This window comes from Bufo gargarizans, chromosome 8 (assembly GCF_014858855.1).
Source record: "Bufo gargarizans isolate SCDJY-AF-19 chromosome 8, ASM1485885v1, whole genome shotgun sequence".
Classification (NCBI taxonomy): Eukaryota; Metazoa; Chordata; class Amphibia; order Anura; family Bufonidae; genus Bufo; species Bufo gargarizans.
This window is the reverse complement of record NC_058087.1, coordinates 64974010-64995249: the sequence shown is the minus strand read 5'-3', so window position 1 is coordinate 64995249 and position 21240 is coordinate 64974010. Positions and strand designations below refer to the sequence as shown.

Genomic DNA, 21240 nt, shown 5'->3' with positions numbered 1-21240 from the left:
ATAAAAACACTAAAAGCAATGGGTACATGTTCAGTCCATGGAGAACACAAATAGCACAGTTCACAAACAGCACAAGTTCCCAATTCACTGACATGCGAATAAGCCCTAAGGGTACATTCACGAAACACTAAAAAAAACATAAAAAACGGATACACTGTTAGTTTTTCATGGCCATTGTGCATCAGTGTGTGTATCCATTTTCTGGCCATCTATCCATTAAAAATGGCTATTAAAAAGAGATGATTTTCTTTGGCTTTGTTTTAACACTGTGATAGGTAGTTTAGCGGTAGGACCCAGGGACGTAGCTAAAGGTTCATGGGCCCTGGCGCAAGAGTTCAGCTTGGGCCTGCCCTTCCCTCAGTGCTTTGTAGCCAGGGGCAGGGAAGCACATAGGCTTCGTGCTGCCTGTGGCAAAAATTAAATGCCCCCCCCCATGCCAAATTCTTGACCTAACCCCTTCCCCCCAGCCAGAGGTGTAACTTGACCAGCATGCACTTTCAATAATACCAGTGTCTTCTTAAGTGGCACAAGTCTTTTTGGGCCCCCTCAGTCTCCTGGGCCCAGTAGCAACTGCTACCTCTGCACCCCCTATAGCTACTCCCCTGGCTCCCATATGTTTCTGACTAAAATATATTGGCTAAAGTCTCAGCTTTTAACATCAGCGTGAGGGTCTAACCAGTATGGTCAGTCACATATTATTGTGGTGCACCTTTTTTCAGTGATTTATGTATTCTTATATTTTCATCCACGCATTATTTCATCTTGTGCAGGATGTTTTTGTAGTGCATGTGGTCCGCTGCCAGCATCCTCCATTGTATGCATTTTTGCAGGGGATTGCCGTTAGCAACGGATCACATGCGGAGGAATTGCTCCCCCGATTATAAACACGCTACAGTGTTTGGGGTTGAGCATTTCCTCCCATTTCAGCCACTTTATTCAGTGATTTTTGTTTTAACATCCTAACCCCTGCAGTAGCCTCAGTATACATGATACCCCCCATAGTGCACCCTGGTCATCAAATGTCCCCCATTGTGTTTGCCAGTATAAATAATGCCCCCTATAGTGCCCCCCAGTATAAAAAATGCTTCCCTTAGTGCCCCAGTATAAATAATGCCCCTTTAGTGCCCCCCAGTATATATAAGTGCTTCCCTTTGTGTCCCAAGTATATATATTGTCTGTCCTCAGTCCTCCCACCCCCAATAATGCCAACAGATTGTAACAGAGGCTGCTGTGCACCACTGTTTCCCTGCTTGCAACCACGGTCCCAGGTGCCGTGTTCAGCAGTGATCTGTGGCCATTGCTTCCCATTCACCTCTGCAGTCCTGGGCTCTGTCTGCGTAGGTACTGTTGTTTTGGGATCCGGTCCACAGTTTCCTCTCAGCCCTGGCCATAGCATGCTTGCTGCTTGTTTTCTTCAGCACTTCCTTAAGGGTTGGCGCGCGTCACTTCCTGGGCTTTATGGGCTACAGATGTACAGTAGCAGGGTTAGCACTCAATCTCTTAACTCAAATTTCTTAACCCATTTCGTTATCTTGAGACAAAAGCCATTGAAAAGCAATTGAAGGTGTTTGCTTAATGCATTTAGTTTAGATAGCACATCTCATAAATCATGAGTGTTAACTTTACTACATCCATAGGTCATGTGACCTCGCTGAGCAATCCTAGCCCTCCTGCACATATATAAGTGGCTCACCCCCCTTCCCAGATTCCTCAGTTACAAGGTCCTTGTGTCCTGCTGAGGTTCCTGATATCAGCTTGTGTTCCTGGATTCTTATACCCGTTTGATCCCTGCCTGCTTGCCTTGACTCTCCTGTTGCTGTGTCAGATTGCCTGACCTGTACCTGTGCCACCCGTCCTGACCTTTTGCTTGTCTGACTTTGTCTCTGCCTCATCCGTCGGTCCTGCACTGTTGCTCCTGGTAACGACAACGCCTGTACTTCTGGTACCGCCTGGACCAGCTGCCTCGTGTCCCTCTCCTCCTCAAGAGGTAGCAACCTGGTGTTCCCCTTGGGAAAGTCTATCCCCACCATCAGGGGTACTGTAAAGATTGAGGGGTTCACTTAGACAACGCCCTTAGAGGAGGTAGGACACGTGGCACAGTGGGTTCACACCTGCTGGTTTGTGACACAGATCCTTAAAAAATAAAATACTCAACTCATTCACGCGTGCAAGGGAACACTGCTCTGCACTGGAAGCCCCAGGGTCTGACTTTTCCAATGTCAGGTCCTGCTGCCTCCAGTGCAGATGAAATTCTCGAATGTGTGCAAATGGTATATATTTTTTTAATCTCCTTATTGGGCCCGTTTTTAATGACCATTACATGGGTGTACTCTTTTCTAAACGGCTGTTAGAAGCCTGGCCCATTAACCTCAATGGGGTCCATCTGGCCGTGAAAACTTTCAAAAATAGGACCTGTCCTATTATCTGACAGCCACTATTCACTGGTCCTTAGAAAACAGTCATATGAATAGCCCCTAAATAGCCCCACAGACTGCAATGGTTCTAAAAATGGCCATGTGACATCCAATAAAAAAAACTGCCATCACACAGCTGTTTTTCATGTTCATGTGAATGAGGTCCTAATTTTAATCTTACCCAGCAAAATTATAGTATAGTATCAATCAGCGCAACATCTTTATGTTCTATTTGACATGTTCACTTTAAATCACAATTACCCCCCCATAAAGAGTTTTTTTTTTATTAACGTAAAATTTAGATTAGCATAGTGTGTGGGCATGAAGCAGAAGTACAGCATAAAGGCAATTTGTAAAGCGGTATGTGCTGACACCAGTAATTTAGCTCCTCTTTTCTGATTTCAGACACTATGCTGCTACATCTCTTCAATGTTCCAACTGGCGGTAATAGCTCATCCCACTGACTCAGCTCTGCTGTCTTTAATACAAGCTCAGACAGGTGAACAAATTCTGATTTCAATTCCTCTCCTTTTGTCATGATTTCTTCCCTGCCTCTCACGTTTGACGACCGCTGCCATTCACAAGAACACCAAATTTAATTTGACCAAGATGCAGACGATTTCGGTGCCCCTTGCGTCTTTGCAAAGGCATGGGGCAACACAGTGAAGTCGCCTACTCTCACACACTCACGCACAAAAGTACATTACCTTTAAAGAACATAATTAAGTAGAACTGGGTCCAGACTGACCGACAATTCAGCCTTGATTTAATGGGTTCCCCAGCTGTGACAAACGTGTACGCATTATTGCTGTTACTTTGCAATTTTGCAAGCGGTTGGAGTACTGCTTCAGAAAAGGCTTTCTCCTGATAGTTTAGTTATTCATGGGGTTTAATCTCACACATCACCTTCTGCCATTAGTTGTGTGTAATGGCTCCTGGCTGTCCACTGAGGTTTTATGAAGAAACATAGTACCTTCTCGTTAGTTGTACAATATAAACGCGATCGAAAATAAACTGTTCTACCTCCATTTCTCTTATTCTTTTAGACATGGTGAAAAATATAGTTTTGTTGTCTAGATTTGATTCTTCACTCCTGGTTAGATAGAAGATTTAGTCCTCCTTACCTATTAACACTTTACGGGTAATTTTGAGGACATGACCTATATATAATGCAAGGCAGAGAGCACAGAATTTCAGAAACCTGGGAAAGAGATTAAGTCATGACTGGAAGTGGGAAGTATGGTCTAGGCTCATAGATGTGGGAGCGATCCAGAGGGTCTGTTATATCCATACCATCTGAGGAAAAGGGGTGGCCTTGGAACCTCAGACTGTAGTGACGCTGAGACATTGTGCTTTGCAAGCAAGTCTGTATCCAGGTCGACTGGACACCAGTTAGGCTGAGTTCACATGACCGTTTAGCTTTCCGTTTTTCTGATCCATCAGAAGAAAAAGTGAGAGAGGAAAAAAACAGGATCCTGTACAAAAACGGATCCTGTTGCATTAGTTGTCATCTGTTTGAGCCATTTCTGTCTGAGATCCGTTTTTGAGATGGGAAAAAAAGTCCTGCATGCAGTACTTTTATTTGAAATGGATCTCAGACGGAAATGGCTCAAACGGATGCCAACTGATGCTACAGGATCAGTTTTTTTTTACTGGATCCTGTCAAAAAAATGGATCTTATACAATCCTAAGGGTACTTTCACATTAGCAGCAGGGGAGTCTGGCAGGCAGTTCAGCCGCTCCATCCCCATTGACTATAATGGGGCGGGGGCGGAGTTCCAGCGGCAGCATGGCAGCGCACGGCAAGAGGCAGCCGGGCTAAAACTACGACATGCAGTACTTTTAGTCCGGCTGCCTCTCGCCGGGCACTGCCGTGCTGCCGCCGGAGCTCCGCCCCCACCCCATTATAGTCAATGGGGACAGAGCGACAGTCCGGGGGCAAACGTGAACTAGCGGCAGGACGGATCCGACAGGCTGTTCACTCGCCGGAACAGCCTAGCAAACTCCCCTGCCGCTAGTGTGAAACTAGCCTAAGCATAACTGATGAAACAGGATCATTTTTTTTTTACAGGATCCTGTTGTTTTTATTTTTTTTTGACAGATTGGAAGAATGGAAAGCTAAACGGTGATGTGAAACCGGCCTTATTCCAGTGGTAGGCTGTTACCGCAGTTGGTGTGGAAGGACTGTCTCAAGCAACAGATTACATTTTTGGGCTAAACCTAAGGGCATTATCTTGCAGCCCCCTGGTATTCATCCTTGAACCACTGTACAAGGTTCTGGATTTCACTGGAAGGGAACAACAAGGTCACTACCTCCTGGAGTAGTCTGTGTGATGGACAGCTGACCCACAGTATGAGGCACCAAAGGGTGATGGAAATCATAGTGAGGGACAGGCCAAGGTTAAGGCAGGCAGAGTAGGTGCAATACCGTAAATGGTCCAATTTAATCCCCACCTATCCCTTGATTGAACTTGATGGACTTTTTTCAACCCTATTAACTATGTAACTATGTCAGGACAGGCAGCAAAGGGGATAATAGAGAGATCAGGCAAATATCAGGTCAGACAGCGAAGGGTCAGAATCCAGTAAATGGACAGAAGGTCAGTACACAGGAAGACAACAGAACTGACACCTTTTGCAGCGAAGTAGCAAACTAGACAACCTATTGCTCAGACATCCGCGTGTAGGCAAAGATGCCTTAAGTACCTCAGGGTTGCTAGCCATTAGCTGGTGAAGATTAGGGTAGGCATGCAAGTCTGTGCCTCCGGGCAAGGTAAGCAGGACAGTAGAGGCAGCAAACTGCCACTGTAACACAAGTACATCTTGAAGGAGTCTTCGCAGGGCATTGGCACTATGGAACAGAGCAATCTTACATGGCTTTACACAAAAAGCAACACCTAATTATAACGGGGGGGGGGGGTATAAAGGAACTTTAGCATTGTGGACTCTGTGTGGTCCTGCTTGGGACTGTTTCTAGTATTGTTCTTAAAGGGAATGTGTCTTCAGAAAATGATCTATTGTTTAAATCACATTTTTATGTTTAACATATTTTGAAATCATTTTTTATGCTATTTTTCGTTTTCCATGTCAATATCTATAATTAAACAAAAAACATAAAATCCTGCCGTTTTTTGCACTGGCCACTAAGCGCCATCCATGTGCATCCTCTCTGTAAACCCCCAAACAACCCCACTCAAAAAAAATTAAGATTCAGAGCACTACACACAACAGTTGCTAAGAGAAACAAAAATGATCTTGCTATATATAAAATGCACTTCTAGTTAGTCTTGTGGCTGGTGTAGAAAAGAGAAATGTTCCTTAGCAATGATTAATGGAAGTTTACTAATAATGGTGGCCAGCCATTGGTTTTGCACCACAGTGGTTTCATTGGCAAGTTTCTAGTTTACAATGATTTATTTTCCAAAGCCTTAGTGGCCAACTCATCTTACCCCTTTAATATCTTAGTTTCTTTGACCTGTAGTTTAGTGATTCTATATGAAAAAAGATCCATACTTAGGGCCAAAATGTTGTATTTAGGTGAATATACAGTACAAAAAATGGAGTGCTTGCTTCTCCCTATTATTAACAAAGTGTTAGTCCATGCATGCATATTTTTATTTTCCTTTTTTAATTATTCTCTACTTATTAGCCATTCATACTTTAGCTTCAGTTGTATCAAGTCTAAACTAGAGCGAGACCCACAGGAAAATATGAAATATGATTAGAATTCCATGAATGTCTGTTCAACAGGAGAGAGAGATAGTCTTGAGGCAAGGCATCAGAAAACCTGTCTCACAGATTTAGCACTGAATGGCATTCTGCAGCTTGCTATGTATTGTATACAAGTTGCAGAAGCCAGACAAAACTAAATTTGTTTTGGTCCTGGCATTTTTGGAGCTAAAAAATGCTTTAAAACATGGCTGACTTGATCAGTGTTTTTTTATAGTATTGTTCAAGGCCTCTTTGAGGTGTTTTTGCCCATCTAGTGTGGTTTTGCGCATAGATTTTTTAATTGTGTTTTTTGCATGCCTGGTATTTTTTATAGGAAAGCATGTGCCTTCCTGTAATGTCAATTCTATTGTAGAGCAATTATATTGTGGTAAAAACCACAACTGAAGGGAGAAAAAGCATCACTACAAAAAAAGACAGCAAAAAAATACACCAAAATACACAAAAGTCTTTGAAAACCCCGACCTTATGTGGGCAAGGGCACCAAGTCAGTATAGATTGTGCAGTTGTATTTTACTTTTTTGCCCTTCTCTTGAAAAAAATAAAAATTACACTGACCCTAGTGATATAATACAGACTGACATGTTATACATGTACTGTCGCAGTACTGCAGTAAATTGGAACATACTAGGGCTAGAGGTCATATCCAGTCTGGGGATAGCCAGTTGAAAATAGTCAGAGGAGGTGGCCCTGTCTTTTTTTTATCAACTGTCTAGTTTTATATTGCAGTATTATAAATAAAAAGAAGGTGTTCAGGGCAACAAATAGTAGTCTGGGAATTCTAAATACCGTAGAAGTATAAGCATGAGGAGAACATAAAGTAGGAAGGTGGAGGTTGTTCGAAAAGACAGGGGACCTCTCACATTGTTAGACCCTTGTGTCAGACAAATCAGTGGACATTTTCTAACTGTGAATCACCTATTATCCCCCCTGTACGACATTATCAACCTTCCAAAGACGAGACAAATGTGAAGGTTCTGTTTCCTGACTGTGATTGCTTTTTCTGTGACTAATTGGATCTGAAAAGCTGTGGGCTCAACAGCAAACAGCCATTTGACAAGTGAACAGTTTGCTGAGAATGTTCCTGCTATAATATGACATGCATTTGCAGATAATAAATTAGTCTTTATATCATGTTTTACTCGTCTTTGTGCAGCATGTTTGCCATCTGCATCTCCTAACATATAATCACACGCTTCCCTCAGCTCCGGCTGACTATTACAGAAAAGTAAGTTATGTAAATCTGCAAATAGCTTGTTTTATATACGGTAGTTCTGACAGTCATCTTCAGCATGGACTTTGAGAAGCTAAATTGTATGAGGTGGCTCACCCAGGGTACCCCAAAAGATTAAGTGGAAGTATGCAAGAAGGTTCCTTCCAGGTTCTATTAGTATCCTTAGCTCAGTTATTTAGGGAGGAAACTTGACAATCTAAACTTTTATATGACAGTAAAATAATTATACATCATGAACTCTATGATTCTTCAAAAGTGGGTTATCTCAATATTTTATCAGTTGACCCACAGAATACTGCTAGAAATGGTTTATTTTGGCACTGCATCCAATGTACAGTATGAATTGAATAAACTTGATTATTATTATCTGCAATTACCCATCTTACATTTCATCATAACCCAAGTATATATTTACAAATAGATAGATAGATAGATAGATAGATAAGATAGATAGGATAGATAGATGTGAGGCCTCTATTGATGATTTTTTTTCCCCAGTATATCCTACAGATGCGAAGTTGGCGATTTTGAGAAGTTAGAGGTTTGAACTCTTTCTGATGTTCCATTGCTATGAGCTGAGCGCTGTGATTGGCCAGCACTACAGCATAGGAGAAGGAGACCGCGGAAGGTTCCCCTGGGTGGAGCTTAACTATGAACATACCGGAGGCTATACCGGGAGAACGGAGCGGCGCCCGGGGATAACAGTAAGTACAGGGGGATCCCTAGGCGCCGCTCTACACGTCTGTATAGTCAGTTTAGATACTTTATTCTGGTGAAAGGTCCTCTTTAAGCTACATCTAGCCTGGAACAGTTAATCTATAACATTGTTAAATCTGTAAATTCACGGTTGAGTTTGGATCAGGATGTAACGTCACATGGTTAAGTGAGCTGCAGGCAGAAGCCAAGAGAGAATGTGTGGATGTATGGTCATCACTTGGTACAGTCAGGAGACATTTAACCTATTTTGATGTGCTTAAAAGTACTGCCAGTAAAGATCAACACTTCTTAAAGATGTTGCCACAAGTTCTATGTGCAATATTAGAAGTCAGTACCCTCTTAAAGAGTAGAAATGTGCACATAGCGGATATGCAGGTCTATATACCATGTATAGAAACAGAGTCAGAATCTGGAAAAGTTTTGATCGAGGACTTAAAGCGTGAGCTCGATCTCAGCCATGATGCCTATCATCAACTAAAAAGGGAGACAGATGAGCTGAACCTCCGTATTTGCAGACTACAGCAAACAGACAGACCAAGCCATAATATAGTCAACGTTGAAAGTGATCTGTCTGATAATGAGAGATTTTTGGATCCTCCTGTTTTCACACCCCAAAATATAGATATGTAATCATCATGTGCTCCTAAAGCGGAATCCATCTGAGACCCTAAGCCACCCGAGGGTGATGGCATGATTACACAGGAGGCCTTAACCCAATGAAATCAGGCGTTTCAAGCAGTAACCGCCTTACTAGGTGCTAGCAACGCCAAAGGCCACAGAAGTGGTCCCCCACACCTTCCCCTAGAAAGAGATGTTAGGGTTAAGTCATCTGTGCCAAGTGGGTACGATGGAAGTGATCGGAGTATGAGTGATTATGACAGTGATGTGGAAAAGCGTGTGGTTTATTCCTTACTGCGCAGGCATGAGTTTGGAGGATGAGAGTTCCAGGTGACCATCATATGGTGAAGTGGTCTCTGGAAAAAAAAAAGCTCAGTGTGCAGAAGGGGATCAGAGTTCCTTGAGTATCATTAAATTTCTCAATGCCAGTGTACCCAAAATCTCTAAGAGAGGTTTTCCTGAAATTGCTGATCACTTAGAACTGTACCCATCCACCAAGGATTCTTTAAAATTGTATTCTGATGCAGACAGGATCAGATTCTAACCATAGGCATTTAAAAATAAGTATCGCCACTACTTTATTTCCTTTAGAGACAGGGGGATCCAGGATTGGCAGGATGTTTTGCACAAGGTAAAATTAGAATTCGGTTCTTACCAGACTATTATTGCTGTAAAACATGATATTTATAAACTCACATGTAAACCCATTCAAAGTCCCCAGGAATTCCTTTCTATCCTTAAAAATGCCTATGGGTTAGAACGGTTTACACAGATCCTGGAACAAACAAGAAAGACCCTGACCAGGAAACAGTTTTCCAAGAGTCAACGAGTGGTTCATTTCTGCGATTGCAGCTGCCATAATGTTTTGCGAAGTAGGCGCTGTCGTCGCCACCAGTGTATAATCTGCTAATTCCATCTCTATTAAGACATTTGAACTTGAGATTGTTTACTATAGAGGAATCTGATGATATTCATGCAGAGATGGAAAATTTAGAAGCAACATCTATGGGACTTATATTCTGTTGTGGAGGATACTGTCATCACCACCAACTTACATTCAAAGTTAATGACCCACTCAATAAGTCATTCATGGGTGTAACGAACAATTAAACCAAAAACTTATATTCCTAAAGGAACACGTATGAAAAGCCCTTTCAAATATAATCCAATTTTTATTTCATTGGATTAGATTGTAATGAAGGGGGATTTGTTGTGCTTTTTCATAAGTGTATAAAGCATTTATCTAAATATAATTATAGTGGATTTGATTAGACCTATAAGAGGCCATATTGCTATATGTAAGTATTTTAACACCTTAAGGACCCTTCCATTTTTCTCCTTAAGGACCAGGCCATTTTTTGCAAATCTGACGTGTCACTTTATGTGGTGATAATTTTAAAACGCTTTTACTTATCCAGATCATTCTGAGTTTTCTCGTCACATATTGTACTTCATGACAATGGTAAAATTGAGTAAAAAATATATATTTTTCCAAATTTCTATTTCTCTACTTTTATAATAGATAGTAATACCTCCAAAAATAGTTATTACTTTATATTTCCCATATGTCTACTTCATCCTTGGATCATTTTGTGAATGCCATTTTATTTTTTGGGGACGTTAGAAGTAAATGTATAACTTTTTTGTGTGTAGTATTGATATAAATGAACCACCCGAATTTTTTGCAAACTCCTCGCTGTTGGCAGATGTATAGTTGATAAAAGTGCTACATCAATATTGGCACTATTCAGTGAAGATGCATATTACTGAATAATAGACCTAAATATTGATTTCAGAGGTAACTCTCTGATTGGAATAATTTCATTCCATAGTTAGGCTTTATAATTTATAAGTTGTGTGACTATCCTACCCAATTATCCGAGATTTGTCATGGTTTGTGCAGAGCAAGGGTTCGTATCTTTTATTAACGTTATTGAGTTTTATATCTCAAAAATTGTGGTAGAGAAGGATTGTATTATTTTCTTCTGTCTGAGAGGTAATGTGTATACGCTGGTATTTGTGTTGGTGCCATCTAGTGGCAAATTTTGGGTCACTGTGTATCATTGCAGATTATTGAGTTTCACATTGATTAATCTTTGATTGTATTTAAAATTATTGCATAATAAATCATTTATATTTTTGCATAGACGCTTGTACCTTGTTTTACTGATTGCACAATATAATTAAATAACCAATCAAACTCTTTTTGAGGTGTTATATATGTCCACCTCAAGGATCAATAATCATTTGAAATCTTTTTTTGATCATTTCTATTATTTAAAACCTTTTGCTTTATATCCCCGACATGGTGGACTCATGAACATTAAAGATAACTAGAGATGAGCGAATTGAAGTTGACAAAGTGGAATTCGATCCGAATTTCAGGAAAAATTTGATTCACACCAAAGTCGAATTTTCTCACGCTTCGTGGTAACAAATCACACTTTTTCCTAAAATGGCTGCTGCACATGTTAGGACATAGAGCAAAGAATTCTGGGAACGAGGAATCACCCACAATGCCATGCATGCAGCCAATCAGCAGCCAGCCAGCCCCTGTGATGTCACAGCCCTATAAACAGCTTCAGCTATCTTGGATTCTGCAATTTTCCTGTGAAATTAGTGCAGGGAGAGATGTGAAAGGCGCTAGGGACTGTTTTAGGAAAGACTTTATTGTGCTGAAAAAAAAAGATTATTCAGGGTGTAGGGAAAGGATAGGGAGGCATCATCTACACTATAAAAGGAGAACAGGGAGCAATAGAAGAGTGTACAGCATGGGTAATAGGAGCAATTATATTACACCTTGCTGCACTAACTGGGGATCCAAACTGCTGTTAAACTGCTGCTTTTAGGTTTGCACTATATGATAGATAGCTCAGTAATTCCAGCAAACCTTGCTTGTTATTGGGGTGCAAGTGCTGTGTGATACAGCCATTTACCGGGTGCATTAATAGGAACTATGTACATTTTATTAGCCGTTTTGCGATGAACGTGCATTTCTTTATAGACCTTTTTGTGGTGTATTAAGAAAAAAAGTACATGTTACTAGTCACTCAGTGGTGAACGTACATTGTTTTATAGACATTTTTGTGGTGTATTAATAATAAAAAAAAGTGTGTGTTATTAGCCGTTCAGCAGTGAACGAACACTGTTTTATAGACATTTTTGTGGTTTATTAAGAAAAAAAGTACATGTTACTAGTCACTCAGTGGTGAACGTACATCGTTTTATAGACATTTTGCTAGTGTATTAAGAAATAAAAGTATGTCTAATTAGCCATTCAGCAGTGAACGTACATCGTTTCATAGACTTTTTGTGGAGTATTGATATGGAAAAAAAAGGGCTTGTTATTAGGTGTTTTGCAGTGAGCGTACATTGTTTCATAGACATTTTTGTTATATATTAATAAGAAAAAAAGGGCTTGTTATTAGCCGTTTTGCAGTGAACATACATTGTTTCATAGACCATTTTGTGGTGTATTCATAAAAAAAGGGCGTGTTATTAGCCATTTTGCGGACAACGTACATAGTTTCATAGGCATTTTTATGGTGTATTAATTTGAAGAAAAAGGCTTGTTATTAGTCATTTTGCGGTGAACGTACATTGTTTCATAGACATTTTGTGATGTATTAATAAGATAAAAAAGGGATTGTTATTAGCCGTTTTGCAATGAGCGTACATTGTTTCATAGACATTTTTGTGGTGTATTAGTAAAAAAAAAGGTCTTGTTATTAGCCGTTTTGCGGTGCACGTACATTGTTTCATAGGTATTTTTGTGGTGTATTAATAAGAAAAAAGGTGTGTTATTAGCCCTTTTGAGGTAAATGGACATTGTTTCATAGGCATTTTTGTAGTGCATTAATAAGAAAAGAAAAAGGGCTTGTTATTAGCCATTTTGTGTTGAACGTACATTGTATCATATGCCCATGTTTATGCAAATGAGTTTTTACATGACAAATGAGTTTTTACATGACAAAACTGTATAGAAAGGTTATGTAATATTATGTTAGGACAATCAGAAAACTTTTTGTCGCCTTAATGATATTGATCTAGGTGTGCAGGTCCACCCAAGCCATCCAACAGATAACTTTGAGGTTTACTGGTTCTGAGTCAGATGAGAGCTGGTTTGTAATATCTCATAGTGCACAAGGCTGCCATTGTAAGGTATGCTGGCTGTTATCCGTCTCATGGATAGATTTGGCACATACCTGGCTTTTGGCATATAGCCTTTGAGTGATTTCTATTGTATGTTATATATAATAGGAGTTTAAGATGCATCCAGTCTGATGCATTCAGTCTTCCCAGTCTGGTCATTAGAAATCCTACAATATGATTTCTTGTATTCTTTCCCACCCATTCTCTCTCTCATAGTTGAAGTGTATCTATGATGAAAATTACAGGCCTCTCTCATCTTTTTAAGTGGGAGAACTTTCACAATTGGTGGCTGACTAAATACTTTTTTGCCCCGCTGTAGTTTTTAGGTCAAAGTTATGCAGAAACATAGAACATTCTGAAGAGTTTGCAAACTTTCACACACCCTTGCATACACAATTTTTCTGCCATAAGTAAAACAACAAATATTTATTTGACTTGCGGCACATTCAGATCTGAGTAACTACGGCATAATTCAGCCTATCATGTTTTATTACAAGTATGCTAATTGCCTTGGTCAATCAGACATAGTCCTATTTTGTGCTTGCTTACTCTGGGTGCACTAATTGCAATTGCAAAGCTGTTTCATGGAGCATTATAAGGATGTTTGGAGCTTCTGTACATTATGTTTCTGGAAGATCAGATTCCTACAATGCTTTACTGCTTTGCTCTGTTCACCCTGATACTCTAAATGGATAAATGTTCTGCGACCACTTACGGAAATATGCCAATCAAAGCACTATTAACCAGCAGAAAAGTCATCACACAATATTATTAGCAATAACAGCAACAACCTATGAGGGTCATTGTCAATGAACAGTAACAATAACAACTCCACAGAATGAGCTAAGGGTTCTTCTACTGTAATAAAAAATATGATACCCAATCCTAACGGCATCATATAATGAAATAATGAAACAATCGGCACTGGGACAAATTTGTCAAGTGAGAAAATGTTTTCTAATTATCTCAGTAAAGAGAGATCCAGGTTCATCTTAAACTAGGATTGCAATCCTTAGAAGTAATGTATTTTTCCACCACAGTGATTACAATGCAAAGTGTATTAGACAGGTAAAATATGTAAAAAATAAAATAAAATGTAATGGTACTTCCTATCCTATTGTATATCTCCATTATTGCAATCAAGAATGTGTTCCTCTGGCTTATCTTGCTATCTCAAGTAATATGGCTAAGCCTACTGGGTCTTGTAACATACTAACTGGCAAAGGCTATTAATGGCAAGAAAAGTTGAGGCTAAAGTTCTCAAAATGTGCCACTCTTCCACTATTCATTAAAGGGGTTGTCTGGTTTTCCCATATTGATAGCCTATCCTCCGGATCGGTGGGGGTCCAACTGCCATTCACTGGAATGGTACTGAACCACTGTAATTACACTGTTCCACCAGTGCAATGTTGACGTCGAGCAGGTAGAATAGATCATCAATATGAAAAACTCAGAAAACCACTTTAAAGCGTTAAATGTGGATCCCCTGTAGGCCCATGAGCAAGGTGGGCCCCTAATCCCCCACCCCTTAAACAAATAGAGCATTACACAGTAGAGTAACTGCACTACATATAGACAGGCAGTGTATCTCAACCAGCCTATGTTCATAATAAAACTGGGTAGATTGTTTAATAGTTTATTATTAAAAAATGCAGAGGGGGACTAAGATGACTTCTAGGCACCAGGCCAGCCCAGCCACTATCCTCATTTCTCAGGCATCTGTCTTCTTGAAGTAACTGTCGGGGCCCCTACAATTACCCAGCTTGTAATGTCTTGCTGCTGTCTGCCACTGTGTGAACAGGTAATATTTGCATGTATCTGTGTTATGAGACCACACAATGAATTTTACTGGTGGGCCCTAGGCACCCCAGTTAGACACTGCACCAGACCCCCATATATAGTACAGGCATGCTCATTGAACATGCATGTGTTTTCTGGCAGAAGGTTATCTCCTATGAGAGCAAAGGATCATCATGTTGCAGTCCAATCTTGCATTTCCAGACATCTGCCATCAGAAGTGAGTACGGACACCCCCATACACATTAGATGGTTAGCTGGCCCCATCAAAATCGAGGGTTTGGTTCACATTCATGTATTGTGTGTTGAAACCTTTACAATGTTGTTATCAGAACTCTTTCTGATTACCACATATACAGTACAGACCAAAGGTTTGGACACACCTTCTCATTCAAATAGTTTTCTTTATTTTCATGACTATGAGAATTGTAGATTCACACTGAAGGCATCAAAACTATGAATTAACACATGTGTAATTATATACATAACAAAAAAGTGTGAAACAACTGAAAATATGTCATATTCTAGGTTCTTCAAAGTAGCTACCTTTTGCTTTGATTACTGCTTTGCACACTCTTGGCATTCTCTTGATGAGCTTCAAGAGGTAGTCACCTGAAATGGTTTTCACTTCACAGGTGTGCCCTGTCAGGTTTAATAAGTGGGATTTCTTGCCTTATAAATGGGGTTGGAACCATCAGTTGCATTGTGGAGAAGTCAGGTGGATAAACAGCTGATAGTCCTACTGAATAGACTGTTAGAATTTGTATTATAGTAAGAAAAAAGCAGCTAAGTAAAGAAAAACGAGTGGCCATCATTACTTTAAGAAATGAAGGTCAGTCAGTCTGAAAATTTGGGAAAACTTTGAAAGTGTCCCCAAGTGCAGTCACAAAAACCATCAAGCGCTACAAAGAAACTGGCTCACATGTGGACCGCCCCAGGAAAGGAAGACCAAGAGTCACCTCTGCTGCGGAGGATAAGTTCATCCGAGTCACCAGCCTCAGAAATCGCAGGTTAACAGCAGCTCAGATTAGAGACCAGGTCAATGCCACACAGAGTTATAGCAGCAGACACATCTCTAGAACAACTGTTAAGAGGAGACTGTGTGAATCAAGCCTTCATGGTAGAATATCTGCTAGGAAACCACTGCTAAGGACAGGCAACAAGCAGAAGAGACTTGCTCGGGCTAAAGAACACAAGGAATGGACATTAGACCAGTGGAAATCTTTGCTTTGGTCTGATGAGTCCAAATTTGAGAACTTTGGTTCCAACCACCGTGTCTTTGTGCGATGCAGAAAAGGTGAACGGATGGACTCTACATGCCTGGTTCCCACCGTGAAGCATGGAGGAGGAGGTGTGATGGTGTGGGGGTGCTTTGCTGGTGACACTGTTGGGGATTTATTAAAAATTGAAGGCATACTGAACCAGCATGGCTACCACAGCATCTTGCAGCGGCATGCTATTCCATCCGGTTTGCGTTTAGTTGGACCGTCATTTATTTTTCAACAGGACAATGACCCCAAACACACCTCCAGGCTGTGTAAGGGCTATTTGACCATGAAGGAGAGTGATGGGGTGCTGCGCCAGATGACCTGGCCTCCACAGTCACCAGATCTGAACCCAATCGAGATGGTTTGGGGTGAGCTGGACCGCAGAGTGAAGGCAAAAGGGGCCAACAAGTGCTAAGCATCTCTGGGAACTCCTTCAAGACTGTTGGAAGACCATTTCAGGTGACTACCTCCTGAAGCTCATCAAGAGAATGCCAAGAGTGTGCAAAGCAGTAATCAAAGCAAAAGGTGGCTACTTTGAAGAACTTAGAATATGACATATTTTCAGTTGTTTCACTTTTTTTGTTATGTATATAATTCCACATGTGTTAATTCATAGTTTTGATGCCTTCAGTGTGAATCTACAATTTTCATAGTCATGAAAATAAAGAAAACTCTTTGAATGAGAAGGTGTGTCCAAACTTTTGGTCTGTACTGTATATAACCTCTAACAACCATAAGACAAAGTTATTCCGAACTTTTAAACCATGCTCGATCCTCTCCAGAACACTGCACTACCACTTCTGAGGCCACCTCGCCTTTTCACTATAAAATGTTACAGTAAATACAGCAGAAAATATCATAAAATACCATGCATTAATTACCTTCCCCTTGAGAAGGTGACTCACTCCCAGGAACCTTTCAGTCAGACTCACCCCCACCCCACCCCAGTGTGGTTTGATGTGTGTAGTCAATCAAGCTTATTAGGTTCCTGCTCCTTCACTCTCTTGCCACCGCTGCAGATTTTAGGTCTCCCCGCCACAAACATTCAGTGATGTATTGCTTATGTGTCTTGTCACTGGTTCATGTGACGCATGGGAGACATGTCACCGTTGTGGCCAGCAGTCAGACCGGATGTTGACAAAGATCTGAGATCTGTAGCGGCAGTGCAGGAGTAAAGGAGCCAGAAACTGACTGTGGGGGGTCAGGTAAGTATGATTCTCTTCGTAGGTCCAGCCACACAATGGGAGGTCTGCCTGAAAGGCCTCTGGGGGTGAACAGCTCCATTAACATGGCATTTGTGCTCCTTAGACACCTCACATGTCTAATCAAATAGACTAAGTAATTACCTGATGGGATGTGTTTCTCCTAATAAAATGAATCCTAGACATCCTGGAATTCAAAACTAACCTTTAAACATTAGGACTGTGATCAAATAAAACAATATCAGGCACGCTTACAATTTGGATTTCTGTTCATGGAGATCACTGTGGCATTGGGATTGCGTACGGTGTCCTGCCAGTTTATGGTATCCACATAACACAAGAAGTCGTTTCGATCCAGATACACTCCTCCATTTAGAATCTCTATAACAAGAAAAAAAAATGAATATAAAACGACAATAAACATTGCATTTGAAGATCCATTGGACTAGACATTGGCGATTATCTTGACCTCCATAGTGTGTGGGGCACATTTTACACGAAAAGAAAGGTTTACAATAAATGATGTGCCGGCTCTATTAACCTCTTGCTATGTTTTGCAGATATTGCAGTCTTTATTCACTTCTAGACCTACAACAGATTCTTTCCTACTGGTGTGTTCTTCTATAAAGAAAATTCTTACAAAATGAGAGGTGGGAAGCAGAACATTAAATGTAATAGAGAATGTCTGAAATGAAGCTTTCTGCCAAGACAGGACAATGAAGCCAGAGGATTGCTTGTACTGGGGATGGCGTTGGCACACAACTCGCAATCTTTGTTGTGCTTTGCTCGTGGTTTCATTGAACGTTGTTAATTAAGACTTACATTTTTTTTTAATGTGCAGCGGTTGATGAGGCAGCGATGTTGTGCCAGAAACGCTTTTAAAAGCACATGAAAGGGAAAGAAAATACTTGTGTTCCGCATCAATCTTTTGTTTTCCATATGCCATTGGCATTAAGTGACATTTTTGAGATACAATTGAAAATGTCTTTTTCCCGGTCAGAGGTTGATCTGTACCAGTGCCGTACATATTTTAATTGAGGAATGAATTTAACCCTGTATAATTATTTTGTATTAATGTAGAGAAGATGCTATCCTACAGCACTCTAGATCTTTAATAATCTGTTCACCGCCAGTTGAACACAGTAGTTTCCCAACTTTTTATTTAATTAGACATGTTTAGTTGGTTTGGATACACAAAACAGACAGCAATAACAAGAAAAATGGAAGCATGTGAATTTAATTATGGACATAACTAGAAGCTAGAAGGTATTGTAAATAAATTAAAGTGGTACTAAGTATCAAAGTCTATAGTAGCTTAAGTACAGTACACTGGTGTTGTTAACTGGCCATCGGAAAATATAAAGCTAGGGAGTAATAGTACGAGGAGAAAAATGAGATGAAGTCTCAGTAGGTTGCATTTAAGCAACATGCACAATACAGTTTTCATTGCACAACCGCAGTTTGAGGGAGTTTGAATGGAGCACTGGTCACGCATGCTCTGTGCCGCTACAGTAAACATTTATGTGGCTGATGGGTATAGCGATCGGATGACTAGGGGCTTGGGATCCCTGTTATAATGAATGGCAGAGATCCCAGTGGTGCTGCCTCCAGTGATCAATTTTTTTTCACCTATCCTGTGGATAGATATTAAATTTCCTTCATGTGATAACTCTTTTGAGGTGGCCCACTGCACAAGGAGTTAATATGTTTTTTTGTTTTGTTTTCCATCTACAGGCTGAAAATGGGTTAACTGGCTCAGGGTGACAGTTTCTGGAGCTGCTCCTTCTTCCCCATTGGGAGCGGTTAATATTCAGAGTAGAGTTAAGACAGAGACAAGAAAAAAATTAGGAAGCAAGATGCAGCCCTGGTGAGATACACCCGCCAGCTAAAACCCATGGTTGCCCTGAGGGAAGGAAGCTTGTCTCTTCAATGTAGTATATGACACAGTGAGCAACTGGAGAGGAATCACCAACTTGAGTGATACTATCACCATCTTCCCTGCAGCCACCAATCTCCTATCCTCTCCACCTAGGGATGAGCGAACTCGAACTGTATAGTTCGGGTTCGTACCGAATTTTGGGGTGTCCGTGACACGGACCCGAACCCGGACATTTTCGTAAAAGTCCGGGTTCGGGTTCGGTGTTCGTCGCTTTCTTGGCGCTTTTGTGACGCTTTCTTGGCGCTTTTTGAAAGGCTGCAAAGCAGCCAATCAACAAGCGTCATACTACTTGCCCCAAGAGGCCATCACAGCCATGCCTACTATTGGCATGGCTGTGATTGGCCAGAGCACCATGTGACCCAGCCTCTATTTAAGCTGGAGTCACATAGCGCCGCCCGTCACTCTGCTCTGATTAGCGTAGGGAGAGGTTGCGGCTGCGACAGTAGGGCGAGATTAGGCAGATTAACTCCTCCAAAGGACTTGATTAACTGATCGATCTGCAGCTGTGGATCATTGAGCTGCTGATCCTCAATTGCTCACTGTTTTTAGGCTGCCCAGACCGTTTGTCAGTCACATTTTTCTGGGGTGATCGGCGGCCATTTTGTGTCTTGTGGTGCGCCAGCACAAGCTGCGACCAAGTGCATTTAACCCTCAATGGTGTGGTTGTTTTTTGGCTAAAGCCTACATCAGGGTGAAGCTGTCACACCAAGTGCATTTAACCAGCAATAGTCTGTTCATTTTTTGGCCATATACAAAATCAGGGGCAAGCTGCGCCTGTCACCAAGTGCATTTAACCCTCAATGGTGTGGTTGTTTTTTGGCTAAAGCCTACATCAGGGTGAAGCTGTCACACCAAGTGCATTTAACCAGCAATAGTCTGTTCATTTTTTGGCCATATACAAAATCAGGGGCAAGCTGCGCCTGTCACCAAGTGCATTTAACCCTCAATGGTGTGGTTGTTTTTTGGCTAAAGCCTACATCAGGGTGAAGCTGTCACACCAAGTGCATTTAACCAGCAATAGTCTGTTCATTTTTTGGCCATATACAAAATCAGGGGCAAGCTGCGCCTGTCACCAAGTGCATTTAACCCTCAATGGTGTGGTTGTTTTCTGGCTAAAGCCTACATCAGGGTGAAGCTGTCACACCAAGTGCATTTAACCAGCAATAGTCTGTTTATTTTTTGGCCATATACTACATCAGGGGCAAGCTGCGCCCGTCACCAAGTGCATTTAACCCTCAGTAGTGTGGTTGGTCAAGCTGTGACACCAAGTGCATTTAACCAGCAATAGTCTGTTCATTTTTTGGCCATATACTACATCAGGGGCAAGCTGCGCCCGTCACCAAGTGCATTTAACCAGCAATAGTGTGGTTATTTTTTGGCCATATCCCAGTCTAATTCTGTCACTAAATCCATACCGGTCACCCAGCGCCTAAATACTAGGCCTCAAATTTATATCCCGCTAAATCTCTCGTTACCGCTGTCCTGTTGTAGCTGGGAAAGTTATTTAGTGTCCGTCAAAGCACATTTTTTGTTCTGGGTTGAAGTACAATTCCCAATTTAGCAATTTCATAATTTAGTGGTTTCTGCTATATCAGAGCTATTTGAAATCTATCCCTAAAAGGGTATATAATATTCAAGGTGCACATTGGGTCATTCAGAATAACTTCACACACACCCGCTACTGTGTATTTTCAAGTCTAATTCTGTCACTAAACCCATACCTGTCACCCAGCGCCTAAATACTAGGCCTCAAATTTATATCCTGCTAAATCTCTCGTTACCGCTGTCCTGTTGTAGCTGGGAAAGTTATTTAGTGTCCGTCAAAGCACATTTTTTGTTCTGGGTTGAAGTACAATTCCCAATTTAGCAATTTCATAATTTAGTGGTTTCTGCTATATCAGAGCTATTTGAAATCTATCCCTAAAAGGGTATATAATATTCAAGGTGCACATTGGGTCATTCAGAATAACTTCACACACACCCGCTACTGTGTATTTTCAAGTCTAATTCTGTCACTAAACCCATACCTGTCACCCAGCGCCTAAATACTAGGCCTCAAATTTATATCCTGCTAAATCTCTCGTTACCGCTGTCCTGTTGTAGCTGGGAAAGTTATTTAGTGTCCGTCAAAGCACATTTTTTGTTCTGGGTTGAAATACAATTCCCAATT

At 40.9% G+C, this 21240-nt stretch overlaps 1 protein-coding gene across 2 annotated transcripts in view; it reads right to left on the bottom strand.

The window, feature by feature from the left end:
* The window catches only part of ERBB4 (erb-b2 receptor tyrosine kinase 4), a 1102749-nt gene that overhangs the window by 378670 nt on the left and 702839 nt on the right, over positions 1-21240 (bottom strand). For both annotated transcript variants that reach the window (XM_044302570.1, XM_044302571.1), the window contains exon 4: positions 17387-17512. In XM_044302570.1, the coding sequence (XP_044158505.1) occupies positions 17387-17512 (126 nt within the window). The remainder of the gene's footprint in view (positions 1-17386; positions 17513-21240) is intronic.